At 45.7% G+C, this 20,418-nt stretch overlaps 1 protein-coding gene across 4 annotated transcripts in view; it reads right to left on the bottom strand.

The window, feature by feature from the left end:
- Positions 1–644: 644 nt before the first annotated feature.
- The window catches only part of NUP93 (nucleoporin 93), a 109,568-nt gene continuing 89,794 nt past the window's right edge, over positions 645–20,418 (bottom strand). For 3 of the 4 annotated variants that reach the window (XM_004744217.3, XM_004744218.3, XM_004744219.3), the window contains 15 exons: positions 19,897–20,036; positions 15,311–15,443; positions 13,707–13,864; positions 12,123–12,288; positions 11,761–11,854; positions 10,787–10,978; positions 10,085–10,211; positions 9,899–9,971; positions 9,566–9,610; positions 7,864–7,980; positions 6,966–7,084; positions 6,011–6,128; positions 5,483–5,566; positions 3,901–4,029; positions 645–910 (listed from right to left, as the gene is read on the bottom strand). In XM_004744217.3, the coding sequence (XP_004744274.1) occupies positions 800–910; positions 3,901–4,029; positions 5,483–5,566; positions 6,011–6,128; positions 6,966–7,084; positions 7,864–7,980; positions 9,566–9,610; positions 9,899–9,971; positions 10,085–10,211; positions 10,787–10,978; positions 11,761–11,854; positions 12,123–12,288; positions 13,707–13,864; positions 15,311–15,443; positions 19,897–20,036 (1,806 nt within the window). In that variant the 3' untranslated portion in view covers positions 645–799. Of the gene's footprint in view, positions 911–3,776; positions 4,030–5,482; positions 5,567–6,010; positions 6,129–6,965; positions 7,085–7,863; positions 7,981–9,565; positions 9,611–9,898; positions 9,972–10,084; positions 10,212–10,786; positions 10,979–11,760; positions 11,855–12,122; positions 12,289–13,706; positions 13,865–15,310; positions 15,444–19,896; positions 20,037–20,418 lie in introns of all 4 variants that reach the window. The other variant, XR_006605578.1, reaches the window with a different exon arrangement.

Raw genomic sequence — 20,418 nt, 5'->3', positions numbered from 1 at the left:
CGCCAGAGAAGGGAAAACCGAGCTCTGTGAGAAGTCTTCTGGAAGAGGGGAGTGCACAGGCCCGCGCAGGCGCCTCAGCAGGGCAGCTGCGGAGGGAGAAGCTCCGAGGTCTGCCCTTCCTCACACTCTAGCTGAAATACCTGTGATGCTCCTCTTTAGAAAAGTGGTTTTCCTACGTCTGTTTCCATCTCCAGTGGGATTTCTACAGAACAGCAAACTAATTAATCCTGGAATCAGAGCAGATGATTTGGAGGATGGTCTTAGCCTCCCTGGACCCCAAGGCACACCCAAGAGAAGACGGGGGCATGGAGCTTGTTAGTTCACATGGATCCTAACTTGCCCAAGGCTGATGGTGGCTTTCACAAATGAAAACGTAAAAAATGAACCGTGACCCTGCCATATGGAATACTGGGTCTAAACAAAAGCAACTCCCAAAGGCTTCATTTCCTTGCGCATTTTGGGTGAATTTTTAATCATTTAAGGTCAACTTTAACCAAATCACAGATGCCTATATAAGCCTATCATTCTCTGGCCCAAGCACTAGTGAAGACATTTCCACCCACACAAATAAAAAGTTTTAAAAAAATGTCAAAGTAAAAACAAAACAAAACAAAATAATGAAAATAAAAGAATGTGAAAAGAAATACAAATCAAAGAAATTTATTAGTGCTGACAAAAATACATAATACAAAACAAAACAAAACACAACAGAAACAAAACCAGAAACTCCACCCCAGTGGGCCCGTGCGCCTGAGGTACTGACAGCGTGCAGTCCCAGAAGCCCCTCAAAGCATGGCACTTAATTCATGAGGACCTCCATCTGCACCAGCCTTGCATTGGTGTCTCCAGACGTCCGGTAGGGTATCATCCCAGCAAAGGTGATCAGGGCTCGGGCTTGGCTTCGGAGTTGCTGAGAGAAAGGGAAAAGAAGAGAAGAGTACTAATGAACTTCCAAGTCGGGGCACTACCTGGGGAGCAACCACCATGGTCTTCCATGTTCTACCCCTTGGTGTCAGGGCCAGATTTACCCTCAACTGTCACACAGCCCGCACGGTGTAGAGGAAGCAAAGGTTGTCCGCTGGGGCCCCAGTCCCCAAGCCCTTCTACTAAGTAAAAGACAGATGTGGTTGCCAGGCAAGCTGTCTCGCCTGCCACGTGCGACTGTCTCTGGACACAGCTCTGAGCTTCAGACGGCCCGCTTTACTGCTCTGCGTCTCTCACTCTCTCCTGGCTGGTTTCTGCCTACCTGCCTCCAATCTGAGGTTTTCAGGCCCCCACAGAAGTATCCAGTCCCATTCCAGCTCTCTTTCTCTCCTGCTTCTTCCCTTTTCTTTCCTTTCACTCCTCTCATTTGCTCTCTCCTGACATAAGTGCTGGGCCCTTATGCTGGGCAATAATATTCATGAGATTCTTAGATGTTCCAGGAGGGAAAAAGATTTTAATTCAAGTCATTCCAGTAACAAAAAAAAACAAGACAAAACAAAAGGGGATAACTTTCACTCTGATTTGCAAATGATAAAACACTATCTCTGGAATAAAGAAACTTAGAAGAACAGCTTCAGGTTGTCTCCTGTTGAGACATGTTCCATGCTTATAGCAGCAAAAAAGGAGACCGTATCTGGAGTAGAAAGGGAGAGTCTACAAACACCTTTTAGACCATTAACATGACTTTTAAGGAAAACCCAAGGGTCACTTACTAGGCTTCCTAAAGATCACATAAGAAGAAAAATTGAAAGCCAAGGTGTTTTTGCCTGATAACGTGAAATAAACTGACAACAAGGATATGTCTTAATTAATATCCAAACCAAAAGAAATATTTACTTTATGATGAAGAGTACCCATCAGATTTTCTTTAAAAGTGTATAAAAGGGGGCGCCTGGGTGGCTCAGTGAGCTAAAGCCTCTGTCTTCAGCTCAGGTCATGATCTCACGGTCCTGGGATCGAGCCCTGCATCAGGCTCTGAGATCGAGCCCTGCATCAGGCTCTCTGCTCAGCAGGGAGCCTGTTTCCTTCTCTCTGCCTACTTGTGATCTCTGTCTGTCAAATAAATAAATGAAATCTTAAAAATAAATAAGTAAGTAAATAAGTAAGTAACAGTGTATAAAAGTGTATGAGCTTTCATGCCTGATTTGGAGTGACTTTACATAAACTTTACAGGTGTTCAGCAAAGGGGCTCATCCCCTTACCAAGCAGCACTGCACAGTAAGTCAGGAAGCCACTCCTTGGGCAGCTTTTACACAAAAGTCTCTTCTTGACCCTACTCATCCCTATCCCTCATAAAAAAGGAGTAACGGGTGAGAGGAAGACAGAATGGCTTTATTCGCGATACTTAAAAGACTAAGTGCCTAAAAAAGAGAGATTAAGACACACAGAATGTGAGTTCAGCTGGTCTTGAAACAGTTCCTTTCAAATATGGGACAAAGGCCTGCTAGGCCACGGCTCTACTCTGCAGCAAAGCCCTCCTCTGGCCTGTGGGCAGCACAAAGAGCACCAGAAACGCCCACCACTTCCAACACTCGCCTGCCAAGGTCCAGGCACGGTGAGCCCACTTATTTCATGAGGACCTCCTGACATTTACTGTCAATGTGCTTCAGGATCCTGCCTGCCAAGGGGGGATGGCAGACTGGCGGCTGCCTCAGGGCACGCATGGATGGGCCTACCACCAGCGGACCACTCCAAGCACCGTTCTCCACGCTGCTGAAGGTGCAAAGTTCCGCCCTCACTCACTAGACGGCAGTACAGTGACGACAGTGCCTGTGGAGTCACAGCTGAGAGCCCAGACACCCTTGGAGGTAGAAGACTAGATGGGGAAGTCAAGGGAAAGGGACTGCTAATTGAGTCAAACACCTTTTTCTTTTCATCAAATCAACCGGACAACACATACCATGAGTTCCAGGCCTCTACCCGGACTTGGCTTGACCCTCAGGCAGTGGAAAGGGACACTTACAGATACGGCTCCTTCACCTCCCCCTGAGGGGACCACAAAAGCAAACTGCTTCCTGACTCTGGGCCTCAGTTCCCTCAGCTGTAAAATGGGGATTAACAATTGCTACCATTGAGACCTCTCTGAGGTCACTGTAAGGCTCAGAGGAGAACAGAAGCAAGGGTTTGCATCAAATTCGTGTGTTGGCTGGCCAAAGTATTTATAGTTCTGGGGAAAGTGCTAAGACTCATAAAATAACCTTCCTATTTTAAAATGCATAGGACATTCCTATGGAATCACTACAAACTAGTATTCTGTTTGCGTTTTTAAAAGGTGATATTTGCATGGAGCACTTGGGTGGCTCAGTCGGTTGATTTCGGCTCAGGTCCTAATCTCAGTGTCATGAGATGGAGCCCTGCATTGGGCTCTACGATGAACACAGAATCTGCTTAAGATTCTCTCTCTTGGGGCGCCTGGGTGGCTCAATGGGTTAAAGCCTCTGCCTTCGGCTCGGGTCATGATCCTGGGACCGAGCCCCAAGTCTGGCTCTCTGCTCAGCAGGGAGCTTGCTTCCAGCCCCCCTCTCTCTCTGCCTACTTGTGATTTCTGTCAAATAAACAAATAAAATCTTAAAAAGAAAAAAGAAAAAAAGATTCTCTCTCTCCCTCTGCCCAAGGTCACCCCCCTCAACCATGGCTTACATGTGTGCTCTTCAAAAAAAAGAGTGATATTGGCAGACACCTGCCCCCCTCAAACCCGCTTTACCCAAAAAAAAAAAAAAAAAAAAAAGCTTAAGAGCAGCAATCCCATTAATGTTCAATTTCTTTAGAGAGACTCCTGACAAAGGGTTTACCCAGCTGCTAAGTGTAAGGAAAAGGAGCATCTGGGATCAGGAGCAAGCGTCTCATGAGGTGCTATGGACGGCAGACCAGAAAGGTGGTTCTCAGCGATGGTTCTGATCCATGCTGGGATCTTACAGAATCACGGTCCTCGATGACTCGCTGGGGCCTGGATGCCGAGGATGGACTTGTCCCCTTGAGCCTCTTAAATTGTGTGAATAAGATGTTCATGGTGGCAAGAAGTACTTCTGAGAGGTTGTGCCTGATCTGCACAGAGAAAAACACATAAAGTAAAGGAAAAAGAACCAAGTCTTGGGGACAAGAAAAAGTGTGTGTGTGTTGGGGGAGAGGGACACACTTCAGGCAGGCCTGGGCACACCACTTTCCATAGCTGCCAGGTAGAGAACTACAGAGTCACCAAAAAGTAGCCAAAGGCACTGAAATGTCAAGTGTGAGAGCAAAACTCAGGCAAGGCTGCTCTGGTGAGGTGGGTCACTCTTCTGCTCCTTTCTTTATGCCACCTCTCCTAAGTGAAGGCAGGAGCCAAATGCATGCTGACATGATCTGACCACCATGTACACTTGGACTGGCCAGAAGAGTGATTACCAAAAGCAGTCTGGATTTCAATGTCAGTAGGTAGGGAGGCACACATTAGTTCTCTAGTCCCCACCACTCCCTACTATCTTACACCTGCCAGAACGTTTCCATCTCAGGTGCACAGCCCTAGCAGAGTCCTTGGGAGTGCCTACAAAGGCAGTGCCTAGGAGGTGTACCGCTTCAGTCCCCAGTGCAGTGAACGATCCATCCTGGGGGAAGGCAAGTAACAAAAGGGCAAGGGTCTGGGGCGGAACTGACAGCAGGTATGAAGGGCAGGTGGGAAAGGGGTAAGACCTAAACTGGGAGCACCACAGCTGGCAAAATGGGCAGAAGCTGGCCTCCCTTTTTCTTCTGAAACAGAAATATGCTTTCACAAAAGGTATTTGCTTAGGGAGTAACAGCTTTAAATGGAAACACTATTCATGACACCCCAGAACCAGGCAGTTGCCCTGAGTGTCCATGGTTCTACAGAAGAGTTTTATCTCAGCTGCATGGAGAGGCCAGTCTGGATCAGAGAAACCACAATTTCTGGGGGTAGGGTCTGGGTATGAAGATTTTTTTTTAAAGCTCTCCTGGTAATCCAGTGTGCAGCCCAACTGAGTACTCTTGAGCTAGATGATGGCAACGTGCTGGAAACCCTTCAGAGGGACAGTGGCTCTGGGTGTCATGTGCTCATGATAACTGAGTCCACGGTCACTGCTCTGCTTCTCAAAACAAAACAGTTCAGAGCAGGGAAGGAAGGAAGTACATCATGGAGCATGTGTCAGACACTCAAGGGAACTATTTAAAGAAGGTCAGAGTTCAGCACCAAGACACCCTCTAGAACAAGTCAGTAATATGGAATTAAAACAAACCTCACAGGACCAACCAGAAATCTGTTCCCCCGAGAATGTCTAATCACTAAAGCGACTGTGTTTTCTGAGTCAGGAATTTGGACAATAATCTGATGGAGACAGGTGAATTCACAGAAAAACCAACCCAGGATATCTGAAATTGGACTTGCCTTTGAAAAGTCAGTCTAGGTGGTTACAAGGACTCTTACCATTATCAGCTATATTAAAACAAAAGCTTTCAGCAGAAATGGAGGGAAAAAAATCCATAATGCAGGAAGAAAATGACTCACTTCATCACTGAAATTTCTGAAAGCAGCCACTCTCTCTTCCACACTTTCCTGATTCAGGGGCACCAGCTTCAAACGATCAATTATCTGTTTAAAACAAAACGCCACCAACCGCTTATGATACAACCATCACAGTCATTTCATCTCCTTAAACACAGTCAGCAGCAAACATGTTATAAAGGGCTTCTTAGTAGAAAATGCTGCTTCCCCACCACACAAAGGCTTTGATTCTAATTTGCTAACTTAATTCCTAATCTCATTTTCTGAGGCAATTACAAAATTCAGAGATTTCAAGTTACTTTCAGAAGCCTCTGTTTTCAGACTAATGGGGAAAGGAATAAGGGAGAAAAGAGGAAGAAAAAAGAGCAACACAAAAATTCCCTTCCAATTCCTAGGATCATGCTTGTCTTCTTTGCTTAACAGGCAAAGAATGTGGTAACATTTCCTTTGTTTTAAATGAATCCCATGAAGTGTTTTGAATTTCTAGGGCAAATATTAACCTGTACTTCAAACACCCCTCTTGAAACTTACATCAAAGGCTCTGTCGATATGACCACTGTGATACTCATCAAAAAAGGTGATCAAGTCCAACAGAAGATAGAATGTGGAGTCCACAAATTTATTTGCACTGATTCCCTGAGCCCTATACCTGAAAGACAAAAGGGACAGGGGTAATTATGAATTTCTGCGCAACTTCTAACTTTAGAACAGCATTTGAAAAGTGTCAAAATCTATTGAAATCTCTAGATGAGGTGAATTAAGGAGTAGAAAGTAGTGTTTCTTTTCAAATGGCCAAGAAGTTGACAGTGGATTTGCAAAGAATCCATCTATAAATATTCTGCATGAAGCACACTTCTCTGGCCTCAGCCCCCACCTCAAGCATCCAAATCTCCAGAAAGGATGAGAGGTTCTGATGGGCCAAAAGCCCAGCAGCTACCACTGAGGGGCTGTTTATTAAATGAATTGTTTGATAAGGAGTGTTCTTCCGTGCTCCCCCAGGAAAGCATCTCCAACCCAATTTTCTCTGGGACACTTTATCAGGAGTATCTGTAGAGGGCACAAAAAGTAATGACTGTTACCTCAGCCTGGGAGTTCCATCAGTTCAAGTCCGATAATCCAGTTATCTCACCAAGGAAGGAAGGTACCTTCTTAAACACTGGCCACTACCACCTTTAAGAATTCCCTATCGAGCCATCGCTAGCTTTGTCCCAGAATGTCTTAGAGACGGCTGTTAACAGGCAATAGAGGAGTACAATGCCTAGAATTAAACACTTAGTGCAGGATTAGAATGTTGAGATGTGCTTTCATACCTGCTTTCCGGCAAAACTCTGAAAGTCTGATAGTGGGAAAACAGAATTCTCAACAGTCCTGGAGGGATGGAAAGTCTCTGGGAGACTACTTGATGTGACTAGTAGAACTGAGGGTGCATTTGGTGGGCACTGTCACTGGGCCCCCGCAGAGCCTCAGAGCCAGCTCTCAGCCTTACCGTTCCGCAATGGAGAGTGCCATGTTCTTCAGCCTCTCCTTGTTGGACTGTGGTGCGCTAATCTGGGGCACGACGGGGCTGAGTAGCTTGTTCATCAGCTCCAGCACCTTGTCAGCATTCTGTCCAATTGTTTTAAAATTAAAGAAGGAATTGGTTAAATCATCAGTAAAAGAGAAAAGGAAAAACAAAATAACCTGAAGAAGGAACTTTCTGATATGATGGATAAAAACGGTTCTGTATCTTATTCTGGATGACGGTTACAGATATATACCCACGGAAAATTCGCCAAGCTGTACACTTAATGTTTGTATATTTTTCTACATCTTAATTAGAACCCAATCAAAACATCTTTAAATTTAAGAAAATGAATTATAAACCTTCTTTTGGCCTACTTTTCTCAGTTTACAAAAAAAAAAAGAACATAATCTTTTTTTAGGCCACACAATGATCAGCAGTCACCATATGTTCTTAATGTCGAAATACTTATTCTAGTTCTCTCAAAACGCCTCAGCTGTCATTTCCTTCCTTAACACACAGTGTTCACCAGCATGTCTGTGGCTACCAGAAGGGTAAGCAGGAAGGCATTTTCACCCAAAGTTTCACCATCGAAATGTGATGGACGTTTATTCTGCTGCCAAATGAGACTAGAGCTCACAGCCTGCAGGATATCCTTGCTATATGTTACTCCTGTTTGGCCAGAAATACCTTATGGGCAGAAATAATTCTGTAAAATGGGAATTTCACCCTGACCAGATCACTAGCTGCCTAAGCACTAGGAGACAATGCCTCAGCAGGACAGTGGTATGGTACAGCAGTGCATCGTCAAAACGTTTGTGCATTTAATGCCAAAAGGCTGACAAATCTATTAAGTAAGGAGAAGGAAAAGGGCACATTTTACCTTGGCAAGGTCATAGAGCTTTGCTGCTTCTTCAAAAAGTCCTTTATTTTCTGCCACGGAAGCAACTTTGTTGATAATAGGCTTTGTGTCACTAGTAAACTTATCTATGACTCCAGGCTGACAAGACAAATTATGGAGGGGAGGAGGAGGACAGGAGCACAGAGCTGTTATTTTAAACACAGAGAAGCAGTTGGAATCTGAAAACTACTTTTACTGAAAATGCTCGCCCTGGGCAATGCATATATGTCATCAGCTAGACTCTGGCTTTCTTGAAGATGTAAGATCCTATTAAACACATGAAAGGAACCAAGGAAAGGACACATGGAGCAGGAGACTCACAGGCAGCACAGAGGAGCCTGCAATAAGACATCTGTGCTTGTTAATTGTCCAAAATGATCCAGAGGGTAGGTGAAATAGCCAATGATCTTACATTTGCTGATGAGTAGGCACTAGGTGGAAAAATCAGGAGACTCACATAAAATATCGGAAAGATTTTGGATTTCCTTTCTAAGACAGATGGCAAGAAACTCAGCGCTGAAAAAATATATGGCAAGGGGTGTCAGGATATTTTTTAAAAAGATCGCCATCCACAATCACCAGCAGCCAATGGTCAGGAGCATGTAAGAGGCCTTAGGAAGCACAGAAGAGCTAGGGTGGCCTCTCCTTCTACCAGGGAGGCAGCACAGAAGAAGAGTGAAGAGCATGGGCTCTGGGGTCAAATTCCAGTTCCCCTTCCTACCAGCTGTGTGATCTCAAGAAAATGAGCCTCTTTCGCCTCCATTTCCTCACTTGAAAAGCACCTTGTTGGATTATCATCATGGTGGCTAAATCAGAAAACACCTGTGCAGCGTTCAGCACAGTGCCTGGCAAATGTCACTGCTCAAGAAGCATGGCCATTGTCACCGGCACGGTCACTGGCCTTTCTTCTGAGCTGGAGAGTGTGAGCCCTGTGAGATCATCCTGAGATTGCTGGGTCCAAGCCACCCATTTTTACCAGTGAGGAAAGTGAGTCTCTGAGAGAGGCCGGTGTCTCCCCAGGGCCACAGGGAGAATGTCCGAGGCAGATGAGGACTGGTTTCTGACACCCAGGCCTCTGCCCCTCCTCTAGGCCTCCCCAAGCGTGTGACTCGGTGCAGGGAATCACTAAGGCTCACAGGCACAGCTGTATCTCTGGGGTCTGTGTGAAGTTCTGAGCCCTCACAACCACCTTCTGAGAGAGGTCAAGCACATTGCTAACTTTGCTATCTGGGGACAGGAGGTGCACTAAACAATTTCTTTCCTTGCATATCTTCTGAGCCAAGAATGGCAGAAATGTGGTCTTCTCGGCTCAAAAAATGGCAGGTATGAACAAATGAGTCCTTGGGACTTAAAAAAGCCATCTAATCAGAGCACCTGGCTGGCTCATCAGAAGGGTGTGTGATTCTTGATCTCTAGGTTGTGAGTTCAAGCCCTCCATTGGGTGTAAAGATTACTAATGACAAAAAGCTACCTCATCATCAATTTATATATTTTACAGAGAAATACAAATGTGTGTTAAAATCAAGGGCATTATTTGTAGCCCGTGATTTTCATTCTTCGTTTTTTAAACTAAGTAATTTCATTCAGATTTGCATCTTGAGTCCTGAAGTCTAACTACATTCTTTTGACAATTATACAACCCTAACTGCCAATTAACATATCACTACGGGTGCATTTAACCCACCTTTCTACTTCCATCATTCTCTAGTTTCCCAAGGATCATATCGAACTGTGGAGACAAAAAGTTTACTCAATTTACTGGGAAAGAATATATGCATAAGCCCCAATTCTCTGGAGATGTAGGAGGGGGAAGAAAAGAGGGGAGGTAGGAAGAGTTTTACATAAACCAGGACGCAGTGAGATTGAATCAGTATTTTCATTATCAGAAACCAAGAAACCCAAGAGAATGGAACCCCCCCCCCGACCATATCCAACACAGCCATGCTGTGGGGACCACACAGTAGCATGCGCATGTGCACTGCAAATTGTGGGTGGGAGAGAAGAGGGACTGACCTACCTCTCGACTTTCTATCACAAGCTCACTCACGCAGCGCAAAAACATGTTTTCTCCTTGACTATCTTTCTCGTCCCTGGAAGGAGACAAAAGCAACGTGGTTCCTGGCATGGCCTTGAGGCTTCTGATAGTCCTCAGGATGCCAGAAACCAAAACCAGCTCAAGTAAATGGTCAAAATCAAGTTTTACCTGAGGAAGTAGAAGTACTGGAGTGCCTCCCTCGGGTCTGTAGACTCAAACTTGCGGGTGTAGAGCATAAGCAACCTCACAAAGTTCAGCCGCCGGACGCAGGGAGGGTCGCCGGGCTCGTGGCTGACTGCACCATGGGGGACAGACACGGTCACACCCACTGCCACTATGACCCAGAAGCCAGGGGCTACAGGAATCCAAACCCCCAGCAGCATCTAGTCCTGCAGCCTGGCCAACACTTGCCAATAAGCTTCAGTACCCTGCACTCCATTTCTTTCCACAGAGTGTGGGAAATGACATTTTACAGTAAATTGCTAGAACACTGGTTTCAGGTTATGGTGTGTGCTCTGGGGCGATTGTGCTGCACCACTAAGAAATCTGCAGGCATTCATCCACATTTTTCTCCTGCCTCTCTTCTGACTCTCCCCTCCCACCCAGGCAGTCATTCACAGAAGGGGGCTGCTGGGGTGTCCAGTTAGGGCCGTAACGGGAACATGACTCCCGACTCTAGGGACTGTGTCTTCCACTCCCATTGAACAGAGAGCCTGACTGGCCACAGGGCTGGCACTCTGTACAGTGCTGTCTACAATGTTCCAGAAGGATTCAGACTGTTGGCCCAGATCCCTGCCGGCTGCAGTTACGTGTCTGCTGCCGCCTGATGCGGGGTATGTTAGGGTGACGCCATTGCGGACAAATACTCACGGAGCTGAGCACTCTGTCCTGAGGATTTTAGAAGCAGCTTCAGCTCGAAGAGCACCAGTGCCACGTGGACAGCATGGCAGCGCAGCCGCTCCATGCGGAAGAGGAAAGCAATGGCAGCTTCGAACTGTGCCGTCAGGAAGAGGACTTGGAAGTAGAGGAAGGGCTGCTGGTTCACCGTGAAGTGGGACTCGCCTGCGGGCCAGGAGACAAAGCGGACTCAGGAGTCAGACAATCAGCAGCCCCGATCCCAGCAGAAGCCCTTGCTGGAGGGATGAAGGGGCCCTGGCAGACACAGTGGACTGTGGACTGCCGTGGGAACCACGACCTGGCTCCACAACCTTCTCCAGCCTTCACAACACAACTGTCAAGTAGGGTCATGCTGTAAAACCCAGACCACCTGCACTAGGCGGGAGAGCAAGAGAGTACAGGCCCTAAAATGCTACATAAAAGAGGCTGTTGCTCCCCTTAACCCTGGTAAGAGTCACTCAACAAGGAGAGGAAGGAAGATTTCAAAGAGGCTTCCATTCACTCAGATTCACGGGTGTGGGAATTCAACAAATGCTCACCATAGGTCGGGATCTTTTCTTCCCCAAATTCTTACCCAGTAAGGAAGGGGAGCTACTTCCCCCTCATCTGTGCTCAGATACGGACATTACGAGACCCACAAGGAAGTAACAGCCAAGTCCTCGCTGTGTCTGTCCCCGAGCAAAGCTCTACCGGGGCAGTTCAAAGAACTAGGGAGAAGAGCTTACGGTATGTGACTGTATACACTGCTAAACACTGTATACACTGCTATACACTGTATACACTGCTAAAAGCTCACATGGCCTCTACCTGAATTCAACAATCACTGTTTTGTTGTGTTAGGCTTTGAAGATCCAGAGTTCAGAGATGAAGGACCTTCCCAGAGGAAAGCTAAGTTGTGACCTTAGGGTGACCAGACAGAGAAGGTGGTTCTGTTCAGGATATCTTACCATAGTCTTCCAACAACTGTTTCTGGAACTGTGAAAGCGTGAGTCTGTCTTGTGGGGAGCTGGTGCCATCGTCATCGAAACACACTTGGTTCAACTAAACCCCCAAGAGAAACACACACATTGGTACAAATTACTTCCTGAGCCAGGCGTGCAGAGCTGTGGCTGCTCGGCAGCTCAAGGCTGTGCTAATGGCTGTGGTGACTAACGGGGAATCAGACAACAGAAAACGGGGTCAGGAGACAGGAAGTCTACTAGCCCTGGAGCCTGCTGGCATCACATATTAAGCAGGTACGAGCTGCATGCAGAACGTGAGCAGAGGGAAGGGGTGAATGCCCTGCTCAGGCAAGGGAAGCAGCGCCTGCCTTCAGCCACAGGTAGTCCTCGGTCTTATCAGCTACTTCGCTCTGGTTGTCAGTGATGTCACATCTGCCAATGATGCAGTACACAGCCCGCTTGTAGGGGTCCGTGTTGTTCCTGAGGGCCCTGCGGTAATGCAGTCGGAGCTTGTTCTCCGTGGCGGGAGACAACCTAAAGACACAAAGGCAAGGAACACATAGATCCACATAAACACTAAAGACCCTCAAGGGCATCTGAAAGCACCCAAGGCCCCAACCATGTAACAGAGCTAGGAAGGCTTCCTTCACAGACACTGTCCCCAACTGTAGCCCCTGGGTACCACACTATTTTGACCCGCCATGCCGCTACCAGCACTTGCATCTCCTTGCCTACCTACCATCTTCCTCCTGTCAAGACCTTCAGGAAAAGGTGAGAAATGCTGGGGAATTAATATTCCAGCCCACTGTGCAGCAGTCCTCAAGCTGTGACAGACATGAGTGAGCCCTTCCCTTACCTGTCTTAGCTCCCCTCTGGCCTCTTCACTCCCTTGTACATGTCAGATCACCTCCCAAATAAACTAGTTACACTCAAATCCTTGTCTCAGGGTCTTCTTCTAGGGAAACCCTAAGCCATGAACCCTGCACTAGGGTTCTCTACTATAAGCAAGACAGGGGCTTATGGTTTAAGATGATCTCTGGACATGGCATTATTGACCCTACCTAAAAAACTACTTGAAAAGTAACTCTAGGGACGCCTGGGTGGCTCAGTGGGTTAAGCCGCTGCCTTCGGCTCAGGTCATGATCCCAGCGTCCTGGGATCGAGTCCCACATCGGGCTCCTTGCTTGGCAGGGAGCCTGCTTCTCCCTCTGCCTCTGTCTGCCATTCTGTCCGCCTGTGCTCGCTCTCTCTCCCTCTCTCTCTGACAAATAAAAAAAAAAAAAAAAAAAAAGAAAAGAAAAGTAACTCTAGTATTCCACAGGAGAAAATGGAGTGACCACCATTTTCTCCTTCAGATACATGTACGTATATTTAAAATTGGATTTGAATGAGTAACAACTAAAGTCTAATTACATTAACAAAACCCAGAGAAAAATTAATCCCTAGCAGTTCCTTAATGGAAGAGAACTAAAGACAAACAGAAATAACCCCCTGGCTTAGTTTCAGTGATTACATTTCAAAATTACTAACTTCTCATTCTAGCCTTCGAGCTACAAAGTATGTGGCAACATTTTCATAGTGGGCCAACTGGAAAAGCACCACATGTTAAATGAAGTGGAATACAACAGTTTCATTTTATAAAGCACGCTTGAAATGCCTGGGATCCACAGAGTGGTCAAATCACTCTCCCAACCACAGTCCCTCCCACTGGGGTACAGAGAAATGCCCAACACACACACACGTAAGTCTAGACAGCAGTATCAGAACGGTGCTCTTTTAATGTTCTCAACTGCTATTCCCAAGACAGCTCCACTTGCTTTCTAAACTTCATTTTTTTTTTTCTAAGCAGGAGCTTATTCTGAGTCATGCACGGGTCAAAGGGCGATGCCAGTGGGGGCCGCCCTGCTGACTCCACATGGCTTCTTCTGGATGCACCATCTTATTCACCATACCTTCTGTCCTTGCTGTTCATGTACTCCTGGAACCAGGTTTTAAACTCTCCCAGCTGGTGCTGGGCTCGGTTAACCACCTGTGAAGCGGCAAACAGGTCCCCACAGCGCATGCAGTAATAAATTAATGCCCACACAGGATGGCCTTCCACCTCTCCATCCTAGAAGAGGAAAGATGCTCAAATAAACAAGCAAACGAAGCTAGCTGGCGGCTTTCTGATGCACTCACCTCTCCTCACATTAAAGTCATTTCAATTTCAAAACAGCCCTGCTAGGTGCGGACCATTAACAGCATCCTCCCTTCCTGTTTTACAAACAAGGAAGCTGAGGCAAAGGGATATGAAGTAACCTGTCCAAGGTAAGCTGGTAAACGCAGTCTGGCTGTAGAGCTTTTCTTCAAGAGCATTACGTGCCCCACGTGACTGACAGCCAGCCTGTGGGTTCAGCATAGAATTCTAGTAGCCAGTATCTGGGTGACATGTTCTGTGACAATTCACAGACACTCATCCTTACAACCCCCGCAGAGCAAGGGCTGAAGATGTTTACTGAGCAATAAGAGACCATCAATATTGCACTTGAGTTTATAATATGTTCACTACTGAGACCAGTCAGATGGATACTGGCACTCTCAATCATTCCTCAGTTCATCCACTGATTGAGTACTTTGGTTCTGGACACAGTATTAGGCAGACACTGGGGAGCTGAGAAGGCAACCCCATTCCCAGTCTCCCTGAACTTGAGCTTATCTATCCTCAAACAGGTTTTGTCATCATCTTGGCAGACTGTGATTACTTTTCTCTCCACTTCTCCCCAACTCCTCCGGACAGGTGGGTCTCAGATTTCCTTTCTCGGTCCCTCAACCACTCCCCCCACTGGACTCTTTATAAAACCGGATCCAACTGTGTCACTTCTAAACCCCTTTGAGCTCTTTACACTGGTACTGCAGACCTACACCTGCTGGCCAGATGTTTGCCAAGCCCTGCCACACGACTGAGATGCGAGATACCCTTTCCTGCCTCCACGTATGTGTTCATGCTGTTCCTCCAATTGAAATACCCTTTTCCAAGACCTCTGGCAGATAAACCCCTATCCTTAGAGGGCACTGCGAACCCCATATCCTTTACAAAGATAGCCTCTTCTGTATCCCACCACCCTTGGTACAAAGCTCCAGTTTAGTGCCTTGCACATGGTATAAAAATGTAATTCCCCCAACTGGACTAGGAGGGGCTGAACAGTCATATTCTAGGAACTATATCTAACTCCAATCTTTCAGATGTCTGAGCCAGCAACCTCAACAGTCATCCCTGATTCTGCCGGTCACACCCACATCCAAGTCTTCAGTAAGTCCTACGGGGCCTCCTTTCCCAATACATCAAGAATCTAGTGACATCCTGCCCGTCCCCCCACCTGTGCCTTCCCCCGCTCTGAGTTGAGCAGCCAAACCCAGCCTAATACTAGCCTTCCAAGGCTCCTGAGCCTTCCTCCTAGCCCCATACTCTTTGCCATACAGCAGTTTACACATGTCCACTTCATTTTAACTGCAAATGCCTATCTGAGAGAGACTGCTGCAGGTGTATAACTCAACACACGGAGAAAGATGCCAGTACCTGAAGTCCAGGCAAGGGAGCCGGAAGTTTGATGTTCAAGAAACTTCGAACCAATTGGTAAGTCCCAGGCACCCCGCCTAGCTGGGCCTGATGCAAGTTTCCAAAGACAGTTACAAGGGTATAATTCTTATAACTGGAAAAATTGAAAAGAAAAAAGAGAGGTTGAAAACACATATACATATCTGTGTACCCGCTACATCCATGCCATTAGACTGTGCACTGCACAGGCAGGGCCCGGACTTCAAACCTCACACAGAAGAGGAAACCACACATGTGAAGCAAACTGTATCATTTGTTCAGTGGGGAGCAACCCATTGTAAAGATTTCTCATCACTGTGGATACTCAGAAGAGTCCCTAGAGGAACATAACTGTTGGCTTCCAATGCATTAAGGCCTAATATGCAGATTGCTTCCGCTCACAGCTGAATGTTTTGGTGGATTCTTTTAAAATTTTTTATCTTGAAAAATTTCAAACCTACAAAAAATTAAAAGAACAGCCCAATGAATGCTCCTATACCCTTTACCTAGATTCAGCACTGTGAACATTTGTGTACACATTTTTTTCTCTAAGTAGATTATGTACATATACATACACACACACATATATATACCACTTTTTTCCCAAACCATTTGAAATCCATAAAAACAAAACAAAACAAACCCTTCTGCAAAAATACAGAAATAAGGGGCTACCTCATCTGTAAACACTGCACCATATATCTCCAAAGAATGAGAACATGTCCCTACCCAACCTCAACACCATTATGACACCAAGAAACCGAAGAGTAATACAACATTATTATCTAAAATATAACCCACACTCAAATTTCCCAGTAACATCCTTCATAGTGTGTGTGTCTCCCTCACATCCAAGATTCAAGCGAGGAAATGCGTGGCACATAGTTGTCCTGCTACTTCCAGTTCCTTTAATCTAGGGCAACCCTACAACCCCTTTTCACAACACTGACCTTTTTTTTTTTTTTAAAGATTTTATTTATTTATTTGACAGAGGTCACAAGTATGCAGAGAGGCAGGCAGAGAGAGGAGGAAGCAGGCTCCCCGCTGAGCAGAGAGCCTGATGTGGGACTCGATCCCAGGACCCTGAGATCATGACCTGAGCCGAAGGCAGTGGCTTAACCCACTGAGCCACCCAGGCGCCCCAACACTGACCTTTTAAAAAGAATCCAGGCCAGCTGTCTGGTGGCATGTCCTATAAGCTGGACAATTTCCTCATGATCTGATTCAGATTCAACTTTTTTGCCAAGAATCTCACACAGCAGATGCTGGTACTGACCACGGAGCCCCACCACGAGGCAGGTAATATTCGGTTTGATCACTTGGTTAAAATTGTCATTCACCAGACTTCACTGCTGTAAAAGTACCTTTCTCTTTGAAACTGGTAAGTACCCTGTGGGTAATACTTAGGAGTCATGTGGATATTCTGTTTACCAACAATCTTCTACCCAATAATTTCAGTTTCATTTGCTGCCCCTACTGAACCAATTATCACACTGATGGTTGCCAATGATTTTCTATCATTCCCTCTTTGCTTATTTGCTAGCATGCATTTTTAAACCCTGCAGATCCCTAAAATCTGTACCATCTTTAAAGTGCTTCCACACTAAGATGAAATGGTTCTAGTTATAGATACCCAAATGTGGGGTTAATATAATAAAGAACTTTCTAAATATATTTCTTATCCAAAGCAAAACAGACTGACTCAAAGTCAGGTGCTCCATATGCACAAAGATATTCAATACCGGATTAAGTAAAATAACAGAATGAGAGTATGTGAGAGAGACACAGTGAGAGAAACATCTAAATGTCAATTACCGCCCCCCCCAAAAAAAGACTCAATGGAATTTGACAGTTACCAAAAATTATACTGACAAAGAATTAAAAAAGCAAACTACATAAAACCATGTATTGTACACATTTGGCTCATAAGTATAAAAAGAAAATAAAACAAAATATTCATATATCAAAAATGGGGGAAAAGGAAATTGAAAAGGTACAGGAGCCTCTGGATGTGGTATAGGGGGCCTCTCCCCTTTCTGCAGGCCTTTTGGCATTTCCCTCAATTTCTATAAGCATGTAGCATTCTTATAATGAAAAATAGACAAAATTCAATTTAACAAATGTAGTGGGTTCCCCCATCACTGGAAGTATTTAAAAGCAGAGGCTGGAAAAGAGATTAGAGAACCAAATCCTGTGGCAGCTGGGACAAACGGATACCCACTACAGTCTCTTCTGACTTAAATTAAAACAACCCATGTGCTGATAAAGGCCTAAGTTAAAGAAGCAGTCTGAATTCCTTTAGGGCTTGAGAAAAATATAGCCTCCTGTTTCAAATTTGGAATGCAGCAGGGAACAGATCAACCAACCCTGTATTTTCTCAGTATTTTAAGCCTTATATGTAAAAATCATTTGGGACTGGGTCTACTTTGCCATGCTGTCAGTAGATCTGCATTGGCAAAAATTCTTTTAAAAAGGGAGTATAACTGGAGCACCTGGGGGGCTCAGTCTGACTCTTGATTTTAGCTCAGGTCATGATCTCAGGGTCGTGGGATCAGGCCCCACATCAGGCTCCACACGAAGTATGCTTAGGACTCTCTCTCTTTCCCCCTCTGTACCACCCCCCAAAACTCATACTCTCTTAAAAAAAAAAAAAAAAAAAAAATCATCTTGAAATAGTCCTTTTATCAAAAGAGAACAATGAATTCTTAAAAAGCCTGGGTGGCTCAGTGGGTTAAGCCGCTGCCTTCGGCTCAGGTCATGATCTCGGGGTGCTGGGATCGAGTCCCACATCGGGCTCTCTGCTCAGCAGGGAGCCTGCTTCCCTCTCTCTCTCTCTGCCTGCCTCTCCATCTACTTGTGATTTCTCTCTGTCAAATAAATAAATAAAATCTTTAAAAAAGAAAACAAAAACCATGCCTCGGAGCACCTGCGTGGCTCAGTGGGTTAAAGCCTCTGCCTTCCACTCAGGTCATGATCCCAGGGTCCTGGGATCGAGCTCTGCATCTGACTCCCTGCTTGCGGGAGGCCTGCCTCCCCTCCTCTCTCTGCCTGCTTCTCTGCCTGCTTGTGATCTCTGTCAAATAAATAAATAAAATCTTTAAGAAAAAAAAACAAAAACAAAAAACATGCTTTGAGGGAGTGATGCCACTAGAATGAAAGGACCATAAGGTTACAATAATTGTGGACAGGAAACTTGCAAGCAGCTCCAGTGCTGCCGAAGGAATTAAGGGAAAAAAATAATTATAAAAAACAAAATTAAATAAGTGAAGTGAAAAGAGTAATAAATGAAATGGGATGACTTACCAGACACAAAACCAAGGAATGCTCGATACCTCTGGTAAAGTCAAGCATGAATGTTAAGGAGTAGATTTACTAAAGAAAAAGTGGTCACAAGCAGTCATATACCCATTAAAAAATAAACAACAAAAAACAAACAACCCTAAAGATTCTTATATATACTAAGAAATTTGGACTCTTTTGCTACATGTAGCAGTACTATAATATACATTAGGATCTTTATGACTGCAGACCAATAACCAAAATTTACATTACAAACATTTAGCAAAAGCCTAACAGAATACTTTATAAACTCTTTTGTACCAACGCAAAAAAGAATAAAAACAAAACAAAACAAAAACATCTGGAGGTCTGGATTTTTCTTAACAAGGGAATGGAAGCTAGTGAGTTTATGTCTGATGGTGTTCATCTCAGGTAGCAACTGTATAATTACTACAGCATTCGGTATAAAAACCTATTCTCTGTGGTACCAATTCTGAACTAACTCAGCTCATTGACAAGGAAATCTGGGACTTTCTAACAAGGATTACTTTATTGCTAAAGGGCACTGGCAGCTACACAGGCTCACTGGAAAGAGCCGCCATATAGCAAGTGTATTCAACCCTGCTTTCTCTTTTCCAATGAGCAGAGAGGGGCCCAGCAGCCCGCCTCTGAAATAAAGAGGGTCTGTTGCACACTCATGACAACCCTGCTGGCAAATTCAGAGCTGGAAGGAGTGTCTGCAGGGAGGAAGGAGTGGCACGGGCCCTACCAGTGAAGGGGACAATAGTTAGAGTACAAGAGCACAGGCACAACCCCCTCGGTGACCAATTCCAGTGAGTGAAGAGGTGGCAAAGTGACCCAGGCACAAATCACAGGCATTAGCAACTGGGAAGGATCCAGAAGCATAGGGATTAATGGAATAGAGCCAGAAGGAAAATAAAGGTTCATGGACTGTTCCTAAGGCGTGAAGGTGGTAATACTGCCAGGTGTAAAACTTAAAATGCTCAGAGAAAACATTAGGGAATAGGATCCTGACCTAAGGCTGTGGCCTAATAATCCTGATGTCTCCATACTGAGGGCCAGAGAGCAGAGAAAGAGAAAATGAAAAGTCTAACAGCACTCCCACTGGCCATGATTTTATACTACTACAGACCCAGCGCTGGCAAAGCAGTGCTTCTGAAAGCAGGACTGGCTCTCGCTATGGAGCCCTCAGCCCGAGACTGCGGAAGGCCTGAGAATGCGCTGACTTGTGGGGACTGTGAAGCCAACCGCGCCCACTGCCACCTTACCTCTGCTCGAGGTATGCCAAGGCCTGCTTCACAAACTCCATGCGCACCTCCACGCTGTTGCGGCTCTTCAGGGCATCACTCGCCGGCACCAACAACACATCTGTCATTTGTTTCACCATGGTCCACAGGTCAGAGATGTTCTGCACGTAAAAGAGACTGCACATGACAATGCTGCAGGGCCGGAGAAGCAGCCTGGCTCTTCACGGCTCTGAGCTCAGAGGTAGAGAAGGCAGGGCAAGGGAGAGGTTACCAGTTTCTATCTGAGGCCCACAGGCTCAAGCTCGCACGCAAGACACACCTCAGCCCTGCCGCGCGCCCCTGTCCCCAGCCGGCTTTCAGAGCACTGACTGTGCCAGGTCCACCATAACCATCTACAGGATGAAGACCGCACAACAGTAAAAGCAACACTGAATTCCAGGGGGTCATCCCTCACAGAGGGTGAATACATGTATGACTGTCCAAAGCCCTAGAAGTATCAACTGAAGTAGCTGCATTTCAGTCCTTACAAGGTTGTTTGAGTTT

Source organism: Mustela putorius, unplaced genomic scaffold, assembly GCF_011764305.1.
Source record: "Mustela putorius furo isolate JIRA1106 unplaced genomic scaffold, ASM1176430v1.1 tig00000174_pilon_pilon_pilon, whole genome shotgun sequence".
In the NCBI taxonomy this organism is placed as follows: Eukaryota; Metazoa; Chordata; class Mammalia; order Carnivora; family Mustelidae; genus Mustela; species Mustela putorius.
Note: the sequence above shows the minus strand (reverse complement) of the source record. Positions and strands in the feature narration are given on the sequence as shown.